At 52.2% G+C, this 20,914-nt stretch overlaps 5 protein-coding genes across 5 annotated transcripts; 4 read left to right on the plus strand and 1 right to left on the minus strand.

The window, feature by feature from the left end:
* Positions 1-405: 405 nt before the first annotated feature.
* On the plus strand, positions 406-4,885 carry J7T55_006215 (Oligomycin resistance ATP-dependent permease YOR1; the record flags this gene model as incomplete). The annotated part of the gene is made up of 2 exons (XM_053141852.1): positions 406-4,048; positions 4,161-4,885. The coding sequence occupies 2 exons, from the start codon at positions 406-408 to the stop codon at positions 4,883-4,885; spliced, it is 4,368 nt and encodes a 1,455-aa protein (XP_053000981.1).
* Positions 4,886-6,171: 1,286 nt separating this feature from the next.
* On the plus strand, positions 6,172-9,125 carry J7T55_006216 (Siderophore iron transporter 3; the record flags this gene model as incomplete). The annotated part of the gene is made up of 4 exons (XM_053141863.1): positions 6,172-8,162; positions 8,592-8,700; positions 8,759-8,875; positions 9,039-9,125. 4 exons carry the CDS (start codon positions 6,172-6,174, stop codon positions 9,123-9,125), a joined length of 2,304 nt encoding a protein of 767 aa, XP_053000982.1.
* Positions 9,126-9,907: 782 nt separating this feature from the next.
* J7T55_006217 (uncharacterized protein) lies at positions 9,908-15,186 on the minus strand (the record flags this gene model as incomplete). Its single annotated transcript, XM_053141874.1, has 10 exons — positions 9,908-10,430; positions 10,487-10,974; positions 11,119-11,300; positions 11,559-11,566; positions 11,944-11,957; positions 12,481-12,843; positions 13,127-13,172; positions 13,233-13,276; positions 13,331-13,656; positions 13,710-15,186. 10 exons carry the CDS (start codon positions 15,184-15,186, stop codon positions 9,908-9,910), a joined length of 3,471 nt encoding a protein of 1,156 aa, XP_053000983.1.
* A 605-nt stretch (positions 15,187-15,791) lies between these two features.
* Positions 15,792-17,005, plus strand: J7T55_006218 (uncharacterized protein; the record flags this gene model as incomplete). The annotated part of the gene is made up of 3 exons (XM_053141885.1): positions 15,792-16,176; positions 16,283-16,397; positions 16,453-17,005. 3 exons carry the CDS (start codon positions 15,792-15,794, stop codon positions 17,003-17,005), a joined length of 1,053 nt encoding a protein of 350 aa, XP_053000984.1.
* A 338-nt stretch (positions 17,006-17,343) lies between these two features.
* J7T55_006219 (uncharacterized protein) lies at positions 17,344-20,860 on the plus strand (the record flags this gene model as incomplete). Its single annotated transcript, XM_053141896.1, has 6 exons — positions 17,344-17,455; positions 17,630-18,030; positions 18,209-18,398; positions 18,577-18,905; positions 19,035-19,346; positions 19,412-20,860. The coding sequence occupies 6 exons, from the start codon at positions 17,344-17,346 to the stop codon at positions 20,858-20,860; spliced, it is 2,793 nt and encodes a 930-aa protein (XP_053000985.1).
* Between the last annotated feature and the right edge of the window lie 54 nt (positions 20,861-20,914).

Here is a 20,914-nt window from a genome sequence, read left to right on the forward strand (position 1 = left end):
AACATGCGCTCTTTTCCAAGATCAGTCGCCGAGAATATCGGTGAAGTGGCCTTTTCCTATTTGTCATGGAGCCGATCCAAATACGGGCACTCCCTTGACAAGAAACCCGCGCCAGGAGATGTCGACACTCCACTCTCCGCCAGCGCTCGTGGGGTCTAGTTCTAATTTTTGGGCCAAGAGATGTAGGTCCGTCCTCGGAGACCAGCTTCGTTGTCCAAATCGGACGATGGTACTCCTGAGCAGGGGTTTAGGCCCAGGGGCAACAAGGAGGACACCCAAGTAGCCGACGCAGGCGCCACCAACAGCCACCATCCAAGAGCCATCAGACCTCGTTTCTCGATTTGGCTTTGCTTAAGGATACTGAAACATATGTCGTAACAGGCATAATCAGTCCCTGGAGCCAAAATGGCCAGTAACGTCACGGGAACCTCTGCGTTCCCTCCCCGGAAGTGGTACAGAAAGGTGCCATTCGTGTCGACAACACCAATTGAGAGAAGATTGACCGAACCTGTTTCGAAATCATCATCAAAGTCAACACCGAGAGATGTGGAAGACGGAGCTAGGGATGGGGCCGAGACTGGGGCCGGAAGAAACCCAAAGGCGAAGCTGCCAGAATCGACAGCGAACTGGTTCTCGATCTTGTTGTTTCAATGGCTGAGTCCGGTCCTGAGGATAGGCTACACCCGGCCTCTGCAGACCGACGATCTGTATGATATGCCCGACCACAGGCAGGCTGAGGACCATGCGGACAAACTAGAGCGCTGTTGGGCGGCGAGGTTGGAGAAGAACAGGAGCAAACCAGCTGAATCTGGGCCATGGACGCCGTTCTGGATGCGGCGCAGGAGCGACACCACAGTCCTGACCATGGCCCTCAATGACGTCTGCTTCCGCTGGTTTTGGCTCGGCGGTATGTTCAAGCTGGCTGGAGACCTGACCCAGATGATATCACCACTTCTCATCCGCTTCACCATCTCCTACCTCTCCGACTCGTCCCTGCACGCCACGCGAGCAGGCTTCGGCCTTGTCGTCGGGCTCTTCCTCGTTCTCGTCTTCTCCGTCACTGCCAATGTTCACGGCTTCTACCGCTCGTACACAACGGGCGTTTTGCTCAGAGGTGCACTCATGCACACCATCTACCGACGGGCGACGTCGGACCAGCTCACAGAGAGGGCCAAGCTCCGCAACGGCTACACTGGCGTGGGTAAGCTGATGAGCCTGATGAGCGCCGACGTGACGCGCGTGGACTTTGTGTGTGGCTACTTCCACTCTGCCTGGACTAGCATCCTCCAAATGTTGCTGTGTCTTGCGCTGACCATCTGGACCATGGGCTACAGTGCGTTGCCCGGGTTCGGCCTGCTGGCTCTGCTGTACCCCTTGCAGACTTTCATGGTGGGCAAGCTGCTCAAACTCCGCAGGGGCAGCATGCCATTCACGGATGCCAGGGTCAAGGCAGTCGTGGAGGCCGTTTCGGCGATCCGGCTCGTCAAGACCAACGCCTACGAAAAGAGCCTGCTGGCCAAAATCGGGCATTTGAGAGGCGACGAGGTCGTGTACATCCGCAAGCGAATGCTGCTCAGAGCGCTCAACACGGCTGTATCATACACGGCGCCCACCATTGCCGCGGTGTTGGCTATAGTCTGCTACGGAGCCACGCAAGGTGGGCTCAAAGCGGATGTCATCTTCTCCTCCCTCACCTTCTTCATGCTGTTGAGGACGCCACTGCAAGCTCTCCCTACTTCGCTGTCAGCTATTGCCGATGCGCGAGCGGCGCTGGAGCGATTGACTGCGTTCATGATCGCGTCAGATGCGGGTGCTCCGATTCCTCCGAAGTTCGTTGGAGGAAGCACAAGCGAACAACTTGATGGAGACAAGCCAGTCCAGACTGTGGTGGTGGTCGAGGATGCCACCTTTGCTTATCATGACGACGAGACTCTGTTGGATGACAGCAGTGAGACCTCGACCCAGAACACCACAGCGACAGCTATGGAGAAAATTCAGGATGAAAAACAACAAGATGGATCTCAAAGTCAGGTGATGACAACACCTATCGAAAGTCAATCTCACCAGTCCCAGAGACTACACATTGAATCACTCATCGTCGAGAGGGACCAGCTAGTCTGTGTCGTCGGACCCGTTGCATCAGGCAAGTCGTCGATATTCCGCGCCCTCATGGGAGACATGCAACCCGTTCAAGCGCGAAACTGTCAGGTCAACACGCCCTCTCTCGCCTACGCGCCGCAGACTGCCTGGCTGCTCAGCGAGACAGTCAGGGAAAACATAGTCTTTGGACGGCCTTTTGACCAAGCGTGGTACCAGCAGGTGCTGACCCGGTGCTGTTTACACCGGGACCTGGAGAGGCTGCCCGAGGGAGACATGACAGTGGTGGGCGAGATGGGCGTATCGCTTTCGGGAGGTCAGAAGCAGCGTATCAGTCTTGCCAGGGCCATCTACGGAAGGAGCCCACTGCTGTTCCTAGACGATTGCTTCTCGGCCCTTGATGCCGACGTCGGCAAGCAGGTATTTGAGATGGTGGTCAATCAGGCGCGCCGCAACAAGGAGGCGACCGTGGTGCTTGTGACACACTCAATGGTTCTCGCTTCGCAGGCGGACCGCGTCGTGTATATGGAAAAGGGCCGAATAGTGGAACAGGGCGAGTACGCGGTTCTGTCTCGACGTGATGGGCCCTTTTCTCGTTTTGTAGGCACTTCGATGGATTCATGGTCAGCCGCACAAGAAGAGGAAGCATATGAGGAGCGGCAAGCAGGAGAGACGAACCAGGCGTCTCAGTCTCCAGAGTCGACTCCAGGTGAGAAAGAATTGAAAAATAACGATAACAAAGAGAAGAAGCCAGAAGCATCAGGACGAGGGAAGGAGATCATGCAGAAGGAGGAACGTCTGGTCGGTTCCGTTAGCGGCAAGACATACCTCCGCTACGTTATGATGGGCAACGCATACGTGACAGTGCCGCTATTCGTGACCTCCATCATCATCTACCAGGGCACGAGCATTGTCTCGCCGCTGTGGCTGACGTGGTGGGAGGAGAGCAAGTACTCGTCCATCACCGAGTCTGAGTACATGGGCGGCTATGCAGCATTCGGCGTGGGCCAATCGCTGGGACTTTTCTGCATGAGCGCTAGCTTTGCCCTCTTTTGCTTCTACTGCTCCAACCGGCTTCACCACGCTTCAATCGCGCGAGTTCTGCATGCTCCCGTGGCTTTCTTCGATACGACGCCGCAGGGCCGAATCACGCACCGCTTCAGCAAGGATGTCGACGCTGTGGACAACGTTGTCGGCGAGACGCTGCGTCTTTTCATCTCGACGTCTGTTCAGGCCATAGGCACCATCATCCTCGTCACAATCATCCTACCACCCTTCATTGCCATCGCAGCCGTGTTACTGCTCGCTTACACCTGGACCGGCATGTACTACCGTCCTTCGGCGCGCGAGCTACGCCGCCTTAACAATCTGCTGCGCAGCCGAATCTACGAGCATTTTGGCGAGTCTCTGTCCGGCTTGGCCACACTGAAGGCTTTTGGCGCCGTCTCGCGCTTCGTCCAGGACAACGCTCGCCGCATCGACACAGAGAACACAGCCTACTGGCTGTCAGTGGCCTGCCAGCGCTGGCTAAACCTACGTCTGGACTTGTGCGGCGCTGTTCTCGTTTTCATCACGGGTCTGCTCGTCGTTGGACTGCGCGGCACCATCAGCGCATCTGCCGGCGGCGTGGTGCTGTCGTATGTGGTTACGGCCCAGTCCGTCTTCGGCAACATGATTCGCCAGAGCGCCGAGATCGAAAACAACATGAACTCGGTCGAGAGAATGCTGCATTATGCGTACAACATCGAGCAGGAGCCTCCCTACGAGGCTGAGGGCGTCGATAAAGAACTCAAGGCTAAGGGATGGCCGCATGCTGGCCGCGTCGAGTTTAGGGAGCTTACTCTTAGTCATCGTCCTGGCCTGCCGCCGGCACTGAGGAACGTCACTTTGGATATCAAGCCTGGCGAGAAGGTTGGCATTGTCGGGCGTACTGGTGCCGGGAAGACTACTTGTGAGTTTGGCTGGTTCTTCCGGTTTCATAATATTTCTAAGCCTTCCATTTCGATTGCATTGATTTTCACGGTGGCTTTGAATGGCGCACTAATTCTGCTTGATTTGTCCAGTGATATCGGCCTTATTGAGGAACACGGAACCCACGAGCGGCAAAATTGTCATCGATGGAGTTGATATCCACACGATTGGTCTGAGTTTGCTCCGGTCAAGCCTGTCAGTCATCAGCCAGGATGCCGTTCTATTAGCCGGCACGATCAGATATAACCTGGATCCATTCCAACAATATGACGACGCCTGGCTACATAAATGTCTGAGCCGGGTCAAGCTCGCAGACTCGGATCAACCGGCCAATACAGAAGAGATCGCCAATACAAGTGAAGATAGCACCATCCTGCCTGACACTGGCAATAACTCGGAGCTGGAAAAGCAGGAGACTGAGCACTCGCGACGCGGGACGGGGGGTCTCAGCCTGGATTTCGAGGTCAAAGAGGGCGGAGCCAATATCTCGCAGGGCCAGCGGTCGCTGATATCAATCGCGCGTGCGCTGGTGCGGAGCTCCAAGATTGTCATTATGGACGAAGCGACGGCATCTATAGACGGTCGTGCGGACGCACAACTACAAGAGATGCTGAACGAGGTCCTCGGTGACGCTACGGTGCTGACTGTGGCTCACCGCCTGGACACCATCGTTGCCACCTGCGACCGGGTGGTTGTGATGGAGAGCGGTCAGGTGGCCGAGTTCGATGGAATACCGGAGCTCTTTGCCCAGAAGGATAGCATCTTCAGGTCACTTTGTGATGCGTCCAAGATTACTGTGGGAGGGGCAAGGCGCTGAACGAGGAGTCAGGCATGGGAATAGACAGGCTACTGGAAAGGCGCCCTGGTATGGAGACAGTTAACTACAAATAAATCACATAGATTCAGATAGACTACAACTATCACTAATGCTATAATGCGAGAAAATGGCTCGAGACATCAAAAGGAACGCCGATATTTCGAGGGATAGAACTGAATATTTGAACAGCCACAAATGGCTCTTGGACATTATTCATAGGTTTGCATTGAAATTCTTTCTGAAGCCGAGGTCATCACCTAGTTGCGAAAATCAAACGAGATGGTTCCAGGCGCTGTGAGTTTCACTAATTGCAAGTTTGTTGTACAACAAGTCGGCGCTCATCAAGAAAAAGGAAGAAATCAGAAAGAAAAAAACTCATGTCCTGGAATATGGATATGATCCATTATTTTTTTTATTTTTTTTTAGACGCCTCTGCCATCCAATGTCCGTGGGTGTTTTCTTATCCCTGGCTGGATCGATCGGTGGTGAAGATCAAGGAAAGGCAAAAACTTTGACATGTGGTGCCAAGGACCCGGTGCCCAGAATTTCATAATAGAATATCCCCCAAGGACCGAGGCCCCCAAGCCTTGTTAGTCATTGATCTCCCCAATGTCACTCCTATATCGGCCACATACTGATTTGATCTGATAAGATTACGATGGGCCCCCTGTAAAAGGTCTGCTAGGCGATGGAGAAACCAACAGGTTTCGGGACACCTATTCAGCTCGTGTGATGAGCGTGGGGTGTTTTCGTACCGTATGGTGTCGCCGCCCACACCCGCTGCACCCTTCGCCCTTTCACGGCCCTTGCCCATGCGGATGCGTCTTCCCTCCTTGGTTGTTTGCCCAGCTCCACCGCCGAAACAATATGCATGTTGCCCACATACTACCCGGTTCGCCTCCTCCCAATCCAGTAAACTTCACCGGAGCTCATGTCTATATAGCACCACGGACGATCTACTCCCTGTGTCCCTGCTCAGCTTCCCGCCTCGAGCATGCACTTTATTTTCCCCACGCGCCTTCGCCAGCATGTGCCCTGACCGTCTTCCGGGTCTTCACGTCTATCTTTGACCTATTTTTTCATCCTACCCAAGCTGCACGCATCGAACCACCCTGTCCCCATCTGGGTCTTGGGATCTTGCCTTGCAGCTAGAGCCTCGAGCCTCGAGCCTTGGTTGTTTCCCACCCTCACGTCTCACTGCTTCTATCTTTCACCTCTAGAGTATTGTTACTCGAGGCCTTTCACAGAATTACAATTATAGCTCTCGGTTTACAGCTACATCCAGAATGTCGACATCCAAGGCCGATGATGCCCCAACTGGCACCAGGCCGGGCTCCCGCTCGACTGGTGAGCCCTCCAACCACGCCAACGGTGCCCACGAAGCAGACGATTATTCCCCTTTGAAGTCTAACGACCGCCATGCCGTCACATCAGACTCGGACGAGCCAGTCGACAGAGATGAAAATGCCCAACAGGGTGTCAGCAAGGTCGAGGCCTTCAACAAGGTGCTGTACCAGTCGGGCCCAACGGGCAAGATCCTGCTGTGGCTGCTGGGCGTCTCCATCGGCCTGACCATGTTCGCATACGCTCTCGATCAGGGCATCACATCCACAATCTTCACTACCATGGCCAGCTCCACCTTTGGTCAGCATAGCTCGCTCGCCGCCGTCAGCACTGCCAGCCAGATTGTGCGCGCTATCGCCAAGCCCTTCATCGGCAAGCTGGCCGACATCACTTCGCGGCCCACCACCTACGTCGTCATCCTGCTGTTCTACGTCGTCGGCTTCGTCGTCGCCGCCAGCTCCAGCACCTTCGCCGCTTACACCGTCGGTATTTGCTTCACCTCGGTCGGCAAGTCCGGCCTTGATCTTTTGAGCGACATCATCGTCGGTGATCTGACCCCGCTCGAGTGGCGAGGCTTCTTTGGCGCCCTTCTGTCCATCCCCTTCGTCATCACCGTGCCCGTCAACGGCTTCATTGCCGAGGGCTTTGTTGACAACTGGCGGTGGGGCCTGGGCATGTTCGCCATCATGGTCCCAGTGCTGCTGACCCCGGCCATCTTCACACTGTATGCCATGCAACGCCGTGGTGAGAAGATGGGCATGGTCACCATGGCCGGCTCAAAGCGGGAGAGAACCGGCGCCAATGCTGACGGCAGCGCCCCAGGGGGTGCTGTCCACTGGACTAAGCTCCTGTACCAGGGCCTGATCGACATCGACATCCTGGGGTTGATCCTGCTTGGCGTATCGTTCGCTCTGCTGCTGCTACCGCTGACCCTGGCCGAGGACGCCGACGGCGGATGGCAGAACGCAAGCATCATTGCTATGCTCGTTATAGGCTTCGTGCTGCTCATCGCCTTTGTTCTTTTCGAGATTTACCTGGCACCCAAGCCGCTCATGACCAAGCGCGTGCGCAACAATCGCGCTTTCATCGCTGCCGTCATCGTCTTCACCTTCAACCAGACCGCCTCGTCTGTCCGCAACACCTACTACTCCTCATACATCTATGTTATCAAGGAATGGACCACATACCAGTGGACTATTTTCTTGGGAATCACAACCATGGGTCTCAGTCTCCTGGGACCCATCGTCGGCCTCATCCAACGGCGCACTCATCGCTACAAGTCCATGATGGTCTTCGGCGCCATCGCGAGGATGCTCGGCTACGGAATACTGGTCAACGGCGCCACTGGGTCCATGACCCAGGACACAGGTCGCCTCATCGCCGCGCAGCTCATCTTCTGTCTGGGCTCCTTCAACGTCGTTGGCGCGCGTGTGGGCAGCCAGGCAGCAGTGCCGCATGAGGACATGGCCACCGTCATCGCGCTGCTGGCCTTGTGGTCCACGCTGGGCTCATCCGTGGGCAGCGCCATCTCGTCCGCCATCTGGACCAACGAGATGCTCAACCGCATGTACGAGGAGATGATCCCCGCCGGTGCGGACGAAAAGACTATCAAGAAATTGTACGGGTCCATCAAGAAGCTCCGATCCAGCTACGCCTTCGACGATCCTATCCGCCAGGCTGCCATCCGCGCCTACGCCGCCATCAACGGCCACATCGCCATCGCCGCCCTCGTCCTGGCCGCCGTGCCCGCAATCGCCACGCTGTTCATGCCCGACTTCTACCTCGGCAAGCAGCAGAACGCCATCACCAACACTGGTCTTGATGGCGAGAGGGTGGACGTCCCCACACGTGAGGGAGCCTCCGAGGCGGAGGATGCCCAACAGAAATCGAGCAAGTGGTACTCCAGGTGGAGGGCTGCCTACCGACGAGACATGTAAGAGTCAATTGACTCTCTCTAACATGGACTCCAACGAACATCACTGGCGAAGCCCGAGATGTGCAACAGGCTGAGTTTGGCACCTCATGTCTCGGTCGCAACAAAGATCTCGCGTTACATTTCATCGATATCCACGAGTTATATTTATTCATGCAGCCCTTGAACTTAAAACAGGTGTGTGTGGAAGGAATCGAGACGGCGAACCATGCTCGCTTATGGCGGATGCCCATGTCCGGTTTTTAGCATGTTTAGGTCAGAAGCACATAGCATTGTAATTGGGAGTAGTGAACATTATTCAGCAGGGCAGTCGTGTTATTAGCATCTATAGAATCAAGACACTTCTCTTGAGAATACTTTTAGTCTGTACCGAGGCTGAGGTGATCCTACATATTGTCGGCGTTTTGGCTCTGTCCTCTGTCGCTCCAGTTTGCGCTACCGATGGCACCAGAGCCAGTATAGCGCGGCAGCCCTGAAAGCCCTTCGCACCCCTCTACAAAAAACAAGCAGCTTCAACCTCTATCAAGACCAGATTCAAGTGAAATCAATCCGAACTCCTTTCATACCAGCAAATGTTCCGTTACCATTGTTCCAAGAATGAGAAGGATAAGAACCACATATCAAGTTTTGCTTTAGACATTATCAAGACCCCAGAGACGATGGCACAGCACAAGAACCTGAAGTGCACGAAACTCGACCAGAGAAAGCTAACAGTGAGCTAAATGCATGAGAAGAACGATTTAGACCCGGTACCATATCACTAGGAGCATTCACGATGGTAGAGCAGCTTTTGCAGCACCAGGGTACATCAACCCGTTCACATCAAAGAAATGCGCAGTACAATTCATCGACAGCGCACTGCTCAAAAACCGCTAGATCCAGGTGGCCGTCGAAGATACTCGGTATATTCTGGCTGAGAAGAGCCTGCGCTTCCGACTTGGTCTGTCCATCGAATGGATCTAGGCAGGCCTAGGATCGAGGTATGGGAGGAGGCTGGGCCGTCCTGATCCACAGAGCGATGAATGTCGCTCATCATGGTATGTTGAAGTTCGAAGACGACCTCACAACTATACGCGTGCCTTTCACTATCGCGAACTGCCGGGTGTGGATGAATTCCCACGGAGAAAAACGCAATAGACAGGGCCACTAAAATTTATGCAAAAGTCCTAGATTAAAAACCAGGCTCAGATGGCTTGGTCCTGACCTCGAGAGACACTGCCGCCTCTGAATGAGACAAGCAAGTTTGGATTGCTGGGAATAAGCACTTGTTACGGATTTAGTAGGCTTCCTTGGAAAGGTTATGGAGGATTCTGGCTATCATCACATGGACCTCCCTGTGTTGGCAAGGTCGAACGGTTTACAGTGTTCCCTAAATCAGCATGGTTGGCCATGAAACACAGATTTTACTCAGCTATATAGAAGCGCAAGAAATCCAATTATGGGCCTTTTCGTTATATTGTTCGAATACTACACCTGATTTCAGGGCGCTCTTCCCATAAACCCATCTAATAGCTACTGTTTAGACTGTAGACAACGCATACCAATGTGCACCCAGGATTGACTCTATCTCAACCAATTGTAGCTGCCATGAAGCTGTACAAGGTATGCAAGTGCACAAGAGGTTTAAAGTTGAATATTTCAGAGCCGCAATCAAATGTGAGCCGGCTCAACAAAGGCTTTCATCACCTCAAATGTAGGTTTTGCGTCATTGGTAACGTAGATAAAAATCTATTGTTTCTATCGTTTTAAACATTTTCACTTGGTCCTTGCTTCTCGCCCAACTGACTTGGTCGCCTGGACATGTCTGCTGCCACTTCGTTGTCATAAGCCGCGTGCGACCTGACGCTGACCAGCTCCATGTTGGATTCTCCATCAGCGTCATCGAGATGTCTTGTATTCTCTAACCGAGTGTCATTCGCGGTGATTGTAGTACTTCCTGCTATCGAGGATATTGGTAGCCAGAATTTCGACGTGAGCATCCCACCGGCTCTGCCTGAGCCTGTCTTACTACGGCGGTTACTGTTTTCGGCGGAGGAAGGCGGCTGACTCTTGCTAGACTTGGACAAGCCCGTTGATACCATGATTTTCGAGGCGTACCTCGCGACGAGGATTCGTGATGCCGGTAGACAGGCAACGATTAACCCAACTGTCAATTCAACCGCAGTCCATACAGCTGCGTTGTAAAGTCCTTTCGCGTTAATTGACTTTGCCCAGTTCCCGAAGAAGCCAATTAAAAATGTGAAGCGAGTAATACTGATGGCAGTCAATCTACGCGTTTAGTTAGTAACGACGGACTCGTTTCGCAACTCGAGGGCTTCTCTCACAGGATGCCACAAGCGAACATCAAAGTGACTCCCAATTTCCTCTTGATAGACATGTTCAACCTCCAGACTTGGGTTCCCGGCAGGATGAGCATCCATAAGTCGATAGCAATATTCACCCCGGCGTGAGCATAGGCGAAGGCGTTGATGTCGAAGCAGGACCCTTCGTGCTCTCCATCCCAGCCTTGCCAGAAAAATGTCAGAGGTCGGCATTGGGCCCAGCCAACCAGGAAGAAAACGAGCACTGTTAGCACGTTGAAGATTTGCGTAGCCCACATTACCCGTTGGAAGCCGGGGCTCAGGAATATGCGCATATAAAAGAAGCAGATCGAAATCCTGATCATCCCAATGGCGAGGTTGTAAACCGCTTCAAATGCGAAGAAAACGATGAAGCTTCCGTCTATCTGCCAGAATTCCAGGGCCCAGTATGGCTTTCCAACTTCTAGCTCAGCTTCTGCGATTCCGGAGGCGAAAAAAAGTATGGCAAGGATCTGTAAAGATTTATATGTTTGTCAGAACTCTTGAAAATTTCAGCCGAGATTGAGAAATAAAATGATGACCGATCAACCAAATGTGGTTCATTGAAACATCCTGACAGCGTTCCTGAACCAGCCAGAGTTGATGACATTACATACCCAAGCAATGACAATCGTCGTATCGTCCAAGCCCCATGGTACAAGGCGTAAAGCTCTAGTGGATATTCTCAGGAAGAAAAATATAGAGTGTGCGACGAACAGCAAAGCATGAAGCAGCTTCAAATTCCCCGAGGTATCCGTTATGGGGACGCCACAGCCCAGAGAAGCAGCCCGTAGTGTCACTATGAGTCATTTTCTCGTCAGTCCACCTTGTTTCTTTTTAAACTGACCATGAAAGTCTCACAAAGCTGGTCTTTTACAGTGCAATTCCCAAGCACACAAGTTTGGACAAGGTCGTTGTACACTTTGTCGGTGCATAGACACGACTGGTTGGTTAGTGGACAAGATGATTGAGAAACTTCAGCGACTAAGCAGGAGGCCTGGGTAAGTTAGATATTTACTTCAAAGCATTCAGACCCGGCGGCTTGGGATAGACTCACACCACATGCTGGCACAGCTGTCAGGTTCAGCATTGCGCAAACAATGACAGACAGGAAAGGAAAGGGTAGAGTGTGATGACAACGACAGGCATTGCAGCTCTCAACAAGTCAACGCAACCGTGATGAGTTTCTGTGGCTTCCACTCGACCTATAAGCAATACTGGGACGGGCTCGAGCAGATGAAATGCAACGCCGAGCGTTAATAGTGTCGATCCCCGCCCCATACACGATGCCACCCATCGCTCGGGCCTCTTCGCCGGCTCCCTCTGATTGTTAATCTGGAAATCTGTACAAGAGCAAAGTAAACTAAAATCTCGAGCATTGTCTTGTCAGAACATCCCAAATTGATTAAAGGGGCGTGGGTGACATCGGGCTTGGGACGAACCACTGGTCCCGGCCCTGATTGTCAGTGGAACGGTTCGCACGTCCGAGCGCGAAGATCTTCAGGCAGATTGCTGCAACGTGAAGACTGCGCACTGACGAGGCGGATGCTTGCAGTCGAGTTCCCCGTGCCTTTCTTTGTCTACATGCAGTATGCTCGCCGAAGTCCTAGCCTTGAATCGACATCTAGTCCCCCCGAAGTATTTTGAACCGACCTTGGATTTGAAAATATGCGAGCCACTGGGCATGAGGCTTGGTCCTAAGTTCCGAGCCACAGAACCCACGGCGTGTCTTTTCTGAGTCTTAGCCCGCCTAGGTCATAGCTACCTCGTGGACCAGGTGGTCAAGCATTTAGATCGTGAATCATAATTACGATAAGTCTGCTCTGCTTCTGATCGTTACAGCAACCAGTGTTTAAGTTCCGTTCAGTGTTGGTGATCCACCTGGATTTACTCGCCTCCGAAACGATCTGATGCACAAGCGCTCGGCATTCGGAGGCAGCGGGCGCTAAGTAGATGCCTCGATCCGCAGATCCACTCACTCGTGTGATCCTGGTCCAGTTCCCAAGATCGACAGGACATGTGCCCCCGACCACGACTGGGGAGAGTGCTGGACCACCTCGTGCGGGGACTCTGCATAACCGAGCAGCGAAGGCGCCGCGATCAGACCTGAGTCGGCATTTTTGTCGTCTTGTTGTCACGATGCCTCTGCAGAAGTGCTGGATTAGAGATCGGAAGAAGACTTTCATGAAGACATCGGACTCTAGATGTTGGTGGCGTCTTGCCAGTACTACCCAGTTGCACGGCATTTTCCGATCTACAATGCCTCTGGTGAATGTGACATTGCGAAGCGCTAGTGCGAACTCCTCAAGCGCCTCTTCCCGGAAATCTGGTTCGAAGTCACTCTGGCCGTGTCTCCAAGCTGCTTTGCACTTGCGTCATTTATCTGCTGTGTAATTACACGGACTCGCGACTTGCATGTCAATGAAGCATTGATTGCGACCCGTTCGTGGCCAATCCCGCAGTCGCACTCAGATCACCACGTGTTGAGCAGATGCCTAGGTATATGACACTAATTAATTCCTCTCGGGTTTCATGGATAAGTAAGGTTGGACTGGACACTGGATTCAGGTATTTAAGGACAAAAAAGCTACCATAGCCCGTGGTCGGTTAAAGCTTCCCACTCACAGTCAATCTGAGGAATATCTGGCCAACATGTGGATACAATCCCCACCTGACCAATTGGCAACAGACAGTCACTAATGCACTTCCACGACTGATATAGCTCGCCTACGACACAAGAGGCCTATCCGTCATCGCGTACACGAAGTCCAACATCTAGAGGCGAAACCGTCTGAACCCATTTCATGCTGATTTCTCGGGTTTACCGACATAAGGCAGGACCAGTTGAGAAGGATACTGGCCCCCAAAATAGACAGTGTGTTGACCGCGGTTGAGTTCATGCTCGGGCCTCGGCGCAGACCAGTTTGCGTACTCTGCAATACTGTGATACTGACCACCAATACGTAGGGAAATGCTCTCGCCGGCATCGAAGTCCACGCCCAAAGCCCATATTCCAATCTCAAGCTTCACAACAGTGCCCTTTGGTACACGCTCTTGTCGATCGTGTGGATGGAAAGGGAAGTTCGGATGGACGCTCTTGCTGGTATCAATGTGCCTCTGTGATGCACGCAGGATACCCATCTGCCCTAGATGCACTGAAACAGGTATTAGACGTGCTGAGACAACGCGAATTCAAATCTTGACTTACAATTCACACTCTGCTGTTGCTTTTCTGGGATTTCCTTTATGCTACCCACCGGCGTCGCGTGGACAGGGAAGTTCAGGTGCATGAGATTTTTGCCGTCCTTGTCCTTTTTCCTGAGGATCACAAAAACGGTGAAGTCATCTGTGTCCGCTGACGAAACGTACAGAACCGTTTTGGGAAGTCCAATAAGACGTGAAGCCGAAAGAAAAGTGTGAGTGAATTCGACCCAAGAGTGTCTATCTTCTGAGTTGTAGGTTACCGTCGAGACCTCGTTCGGCGGCTTTTCCGCCAGCCTCCCGCCTGCTGCAGCGAAAAAGTCGAGATACTCTGTCTTCGGAACTGGGAAGTTCTCCAGCACGATGTCATGTACTGCCTCGCGGTCACCGAACTGTAAGGCTGCCCATCGAACCTTGGGTGTATCTTGTTCCCATGCATTGTCCTGATCTTTGAGGTAACGGTCCATGAATTTGAAGAGCTCCTCATGAGCTTCTGGACAGGAATAAAGTTCGAACCATTCTTGGTAGGAGCCCCACCGAATCCACTTCTTAGAATGTGGGATCTCCATCCACGCACGTATGCTTCCCATGTTGTGCAAATTCGACACATCACTTCCACGGATGTAAGCCGGACACTCGATCTTGGATAAGTCCACTCGCTTATCATTCCAAAATGCATTGATAGTGGGCGATCTTCGGTACATTTCCGCAAAGTCTTCGACACCTGAGTTTGGCGGACCCCTGAGAATCTCTTTGGTGATGAGGTCAAAATTGGACATGGAGAACCAGCCACCGCGACAAAATTGCTCGCGGTATAGGTCGCTTGCACCCTCCCACGGTGCGATGGCCTTCAAACTTGGTGGCCGGGTGCTTGCGATAAACCACTGAGAAATAGCGAGGTAGCTATTTCCAGCCATACCGACGTTCCCGTTGCACCATGGCATCTTGGCCACTGCCTCGATGACGTCGTAACCATCCTCCCCTTCCTGAGTGCCCATGATAACCATGGATCCATCGCTGTTGCCCGCGCCGCGCGTATCCACGCTGATCAGTGCATAACCGTGCGGACACCAGACGGCTGGATCGAGGCCCTCGAATTTCTCGAGGCCGGAAAGTTCGCCACGCTTGACACATGTGTGCCATACAGTCATCGGCAACATATCGAGCGCCGAATATTTCTTGCCGTAAGGAGACCAGGAGAGAATGGCCGGGATTTTGTTTTCTGGCTTTGAGACGTCGAGACTTGCTTGAGATGCAGGTCGATAAATGTCCATGAAGATACGCACTCCATCTCGTGCGGTCACGGACACATCGTGGTCAACTCGGATATCAATTGGAAGGGGTTTGGTATCGATCTGACTGAATGGGCGGCTGCCAGCAGGGTGCACTGTATGTGTGCCGGGCTTGAAACCCTCGTAGCCATTCTCTCCCTCTTTGGGCTGAGAGAGTCTCTTAATGGACACTTGAAGAGGGATTGGTGCCATGATGCTCGAGATGTCTAGTGCGGTTATTGAATCCAATGAAGAAGCTCGTCTGTGCTAGCACTCGCATCAGTTACAACCACAACGTATATACGCTCGGTTGTACTGGAGAAGATTAAGTGGTGAGTGCATGCACCACACCAATAAGAGCCTGGGCCAAAGTCGAATTTTAACACTGCCCAAGAGAGTCTCCTCTGTTGACTTCCGAGGTCGACTTCGGGCTCTAGATGCGCCGAGGATCACGACGAGACTTTATAACGCCGGTAAAGTGGAAGCTTTCCATGTAGTGGTAGCTGCCCACGCTTTAGGCCCCATCTCATTTGTGACCGCGTCTTTCAGGGTATCCCCATCTAAGGAGTGGCCCCCCGTTTTCCCCGCAACGGCGTTGTGGGGGACACGCTACATCCTCCTCGGAACGCTAACGATCTCCCTCGGAATAGCAAATCTGTCAGAGGACCCGCCCCTTGCCATTCAAGTATTGGGCGGGACCAACTTAAAAATAAATACATCTCCTGTGACTTAAAGACATTCACTCTGAGTTCGCTGTCCATATCCGATCCATAGAGTCCAAGATTCTCCACATTCTGACAACTTGTACCTACTTAAACATGTCTACCACAGCAACAACCACTAAGACACAGGATGCTGAGGCCCATCCCACCTTCGCCGCTCAATTCGAAACAAAAGACCTCGTAGACTTTGATCCGAGCAGAGTCTACGGCGATTGGCGTGACGAGTTCCACAAGCATGGTTGTGTACTTATCAAAGGCGTTATCTCTCCAGAACGGGCCAAGTATTATGCCGACAAGCAGGTCCAGTGGCTGAAGAACTTTGAGCTCGGCTTCGACGAGAATGACCCTGAGACATGGACAGAGGACCATCTGCCCGTGAGCTTCAAAGGTGGCATGTACTTTGCCTACGGCAGTCCTCATGAGAAGATGGCATGGGAAGCTCGCACTGAGCCAGGCGTCATTGACATCTTCCAAAAGCTTTGTATGTAATTATGACCTCTATCTGTCACGGTATCCTGTTCTTTCCAGGGTTAGACTTTCCAGCAGTCATCGCATCACTCTACTACAGATTGCTAAAGGTTTTCTAGGGGAGACACGGGAGCTCATTTCCTCATTTGATGGCATGAATATTTCAATGCCAAACCGAAAAGACGTGAGGTGGTCACCATGGCCACATTGTGACCAGAATCCCGAGCGTAAGGGGTAAGTCAACTTTCCTACCCTGGTTCTACATCGCTGCTAAAAGTGTCGATAACAGCATGCAAGCAGTTCAGGGGCTTCTCAACTATGCTCCCAATGGTCCCAAAGACGGAGGTCTCATGTTGATGAAAGGCTCGGCACACCTCTTCAACGAGTTCTTTGCGCACAAACGTGAATCCAACGACCACGAGGATGCCCCTCCACCAGAGATTAAGTTCATGGATCTGTATCTCTTCTCGGAGAAGGATGTCAAGTGGTTCGAGGGGCGCGGATGCGAGCTCATCAAGGTGAATATGGAGCCGGGTGACTTTGTTCTCTGGGACAGTCGGACCATGCACTACGCCCGCCTGCCCGAGGGCGAGCAGATTCGTCATGTTCAATATATCTGTATGACTCCACGCAGATTTGCCACCGAGGAGGCTTTGGAGGCGAAGAAGCAATGCTTCAAGAATTATACAGGCACGACTCACTGGCCGCATTGCAACATTAGGCCAGCTGAGAATAAGCCCATGCGAAATGGGGAGGTCTGCCCAAAGTACAGGACCGAGCCGTTCGAGAAGCCTGAGCTCACGGACACGGTGCTTCGACTTGCTGGTGTAAAGGCTTACTAAAGCTCGAATGCTCAAAAAAGCAGTACAGTCATGAAATAAATTCCTATATATATACATTGACATCTTCATCATGTTTTCCCGCCTTTGACTGTATTTATGAACGTTAGTGTAAATTACTAAAGATCTTCGAACTCAACGCCTCAGAACTTCAAACTCTCATTCCTGGCCGAACCAGGGGAGTTCTCTACACCTCAGCTCTAAGGCTCGCCATTGATAGCCAATGTCAACAAGTCAGTGAGAATCAAGAATGTGCCAGTGCTGTCCCAGAAACTTCGCGGCTAGCAACGTGTGCAATTTGAGACTCTAAATCCTGGCAAACATGGAATAGGAACAAAGTCATGTACAAAGTCACTCTATTGCTCAACGTTCAATTTGCCAAGCTCGACACTTCGGTCAAATGCTTGGAATGCAGACCTTGCATGATGTTCTGTACATTTCGTATTTCTGGAGGTCAGTGGTTGCACAATTACTCCACTTGCATGCATTGCCGAACAATCAATGCCTTGACTCTGGTTCAACCTCTGAGGCGCGGTGTATTAGTCAGGGATACCTGCTCATGATACTTTCCTGTCCCCGAGGAGCAATTTCGGATCCCCTAATCCTGGCCCCCTGCTCAATGCCTAGGTAGCGGCTCCACCTCCCCAGATTCCGGATTCTGGGGGAACGCCCCCGCACAAACCTCGCGCAGCCCGAGCTATAGAAATCGAGCCGAGCCCCCGGGTCGGTGCAAGCCGTCCGAGTCTCTCAACGAACCGAGGGCATCAGTCGACATCAGCCCAGGCCAGCAAGACATGGCACCACCAACGGGTGTAAGACGGGACTCGACTCATCCTGCTTTCGGGGCCGGAGCCGGAGCCGAAATGTCGCTGGACGACGTAACCAATGATTCTCCTGGTCAGGAATCCATAATCGCTGCAGACAGCAATGGTGACAAAGCCGAGCGTGCACCGAAAAGGATACGTCTAAATCTCGCCTGCAATCAGTGTCGGAAACGGAAAGTTCGGTGTGACGCGGAGACTCCCAAGGTAAGTCAAGTCTCTAAGAGAGAGGACATTGCCTTTGTTATCTTGCCTCGATGGGTTACAGTGCCTTGCTGGAAGTCCCTCCCACAGAATTCTATGTGTCTAGAGTCCTGGAGCCAGGACCGGACAGATCTTTCTCCTCTTTCGCAGAGAGACCCCTCACTAATATGAAGCCTTTCAGTGTCGAAATTGCTGGCTCCGAGACGAGGACTGCGAGACTACGGACCCACGCCACCCGGAGGCAGGACCCGTTGTCGTGCGTAAATGGGCCACGAAAGATGGTCTTCTCCCGGGGCAGAATCCAGCTGCGACCCACCGTAACCAGGCTTATGTTCCCAAGCACATCAGTGCATCGCCACAAGATCGTCCAAGTAAGTCAGCCATAAGATTTGAGAAGATTCTGTCGTGGACGGAGGCTAGAAAAGTGAAATGGAAGCCCTCGTCCAGGTGTGACTATATGGAAATGTCCGAAGATTGTACTCTGAAAGTCGACTTCAGCACATTTGAGTAGACCAAGGCTCCAAATTCATGCTTACACTTTTCCATCAGATACTCAAGGCCTTCTCGACTCATCCCAGCATGTCAGCACCACGGCACTCAGCACAGAGCATGAGACAACTAGCAGATCACCAAATGACTGGCGCTCAACACCCAACTTTGGTCCCAGCAGTACGCCATCTAACGGTCACAGTGGGTCTGGTGTAAATCTACCAGGGGACACAAACATATCTCGGCCATCCGATCTAAGGACGCAATCATGGGTCTCGAAGGCGTACAAAGCTTCTGCCCAGGGACAAGGAGACGACTCCGATCATACAGGAAGTGGTCACCACCCTGATGTTATCATTAACACTGATGACAATCCCGGAAAAGTAAAGGTGAGTGTGGACAGTTCTGGCCCTTTCGTTCATTTTTATCGCCACTGTCCATAGACTTTTCGTTCATCTCCGAAATTATCCCCGGGTCTCAGGGCTACAACCATGACAAAGTTCTGATAGATGATTTAGTACCTTGGCGGAAGCAGCTTGCAATGCCTAACAGCCTTTTTGGATATGCACCTGCGGAGGAGAAACCTCCAGACTATAACACCATGTTTCAGAGAAGGAATGCGATTTGTTGAAGAGTTCGACCTCCCCTTAAGAGTTTCCATGCCTAATTTACCGGATTTCCCTGCTCACAGCTACATCGAAACTTTTTTTGTGAACATCTGGCCTTTGATACCCGTCATTGACCGCGAATTTATCTCTGCGGAATTCGACCGACTTCATCGCAAGCAGCTCTCGCATCCGGGGGGCCTCGGACAAGTCATGAGTAAACAGGTGGGTGAGAGGTTTGACGCATAGTAATCGTGACTTCCTTGAGAGGCTGACTTTGACACCGACAGGATGTGCCCTCAATTGTCTCTATTTTCGCAATACTAGCAATTGGCGCTGACGAAGCCTCCGGTTCTGCCACTGATTTTGGCAGTTCTTACATTCAGGCTGCCTACAGTCTGTATGGACATCTAGTTGCTAATCCGTACCTGTCAAGTGTTCAAGCTTTGATCCTACTCGGATTCGCCCTTCGTGGCAAGTCCAAGGACGGCCAGTGCTGGCAGCTCACCGGTCAAGCAGTCCGAATAGCACACTCTATAGGACTGCATCGGCACATCTCATCACGTTCGAGACCACTCAACAAAGGTAATTCAGAAACATTTACCTCAGGCCAACTAAACTCGGAGCATCTGTCCTTGGAAGCGCGAGTTTGGTGGTCGTGTTACGCCATTGAGAGGCTGATGGAGCTGGAGACGGGGCGACCATCAGCTCTGACCGAACAGGAGATTGATCAGATAGATCTCTCACATCCCCAACACGTGGAAGCAGACTGCCTCAAGGGGCCTCTGCATCTCTTCGTTCTTTGGGTATCTCTAGCAATGATTATGGGCCAAATAAGCGAGCACCTTTATCGCAAACGCATCGCAGACTCCTGGCAGCTCCTCTACGAGACTGGGCGACTTGATCAACTTCTCCTCGAGTGGGTCAAAACAGTACCGGAGGGTATCAAACCAGGTCACGAACTGGTTCACCTGGCACCGGACGCGGAGGACACCGAGTCCGGCCACCAACATCAGCATATCGCCGCATTCCTGTCTTTGCAGTACTACCAAGCACAAATTACTCTCTTCAGGGCCTCTCTGGCTTTTCCAACACAAAAGTATCTGGAGGAAACTAGGGCAAGTAACGCGATCAGACGGCTTCCTTCATATCTCAGGCTATTGCAGAGCCAGAATCTAAGCATCGCGGCTGCAAGGTCTATGGCCCGTCAAGTGCTCGAAATAGCAGACCACGTGGTCTCCTCAAAACATCTCTTTGCGCCAACGCAGCCATTCCTTGCTGCGGTCGTCTTGGGGTTGAACGTGCTCAAGAACCCAGGGAAAAGGATGATTAGGAGCGACGTGGAGTTAATCGTTGGCACGACTGAATATATCGAGACGTATTACCGAAAGATGGGACAGTCAACGGAATTCGTGAAAATTTGCGAGAGATTAAGGACCAGTATCTTGGAGGCAGTTGCCATGGAGGGCCAAAGTCCAATCCAAATGAGAAGGGAAAGTCAAGCTGCTGACCAGGCTAGACCTTCTGTGCTCGCTACAAACATTCAGTCGAACGAAGAAGGCCCCAACTCCGGGGGAATGGACATTCACATGTCGGGTATTGAACCACTGATGGATTCAAGAGAGGGTCCCACATTCTTCGAACCTTATGAAGGTATCACATTGGAACAGCTGTGGACGTCAATGAGCTCTGATTTTCTAATGGGTCAACCGCTCGAATTCAACAACTCCATAGAATAGTGCAAATCAACAGTTAATTGACAAGGCATTCTATTAGCCAATTCACTCTGCGAA

Source organism: Diaporthe amygdali (assembly GCF_026229845.1).
Source record: "Diaporthe amygdali strain CAA958 chromosome Unknown NODE_1_length_4327563_cov_65_473760, whole genome shotgun sequence".
Taxonomy (NCBI): domain Eukaryota; kingdom Fungi; phylum Ascomycota; class Sordariomycetes; order Diaporthales; family Diaporthaceae; genus Diaporthe; species Diaporthe amygdali.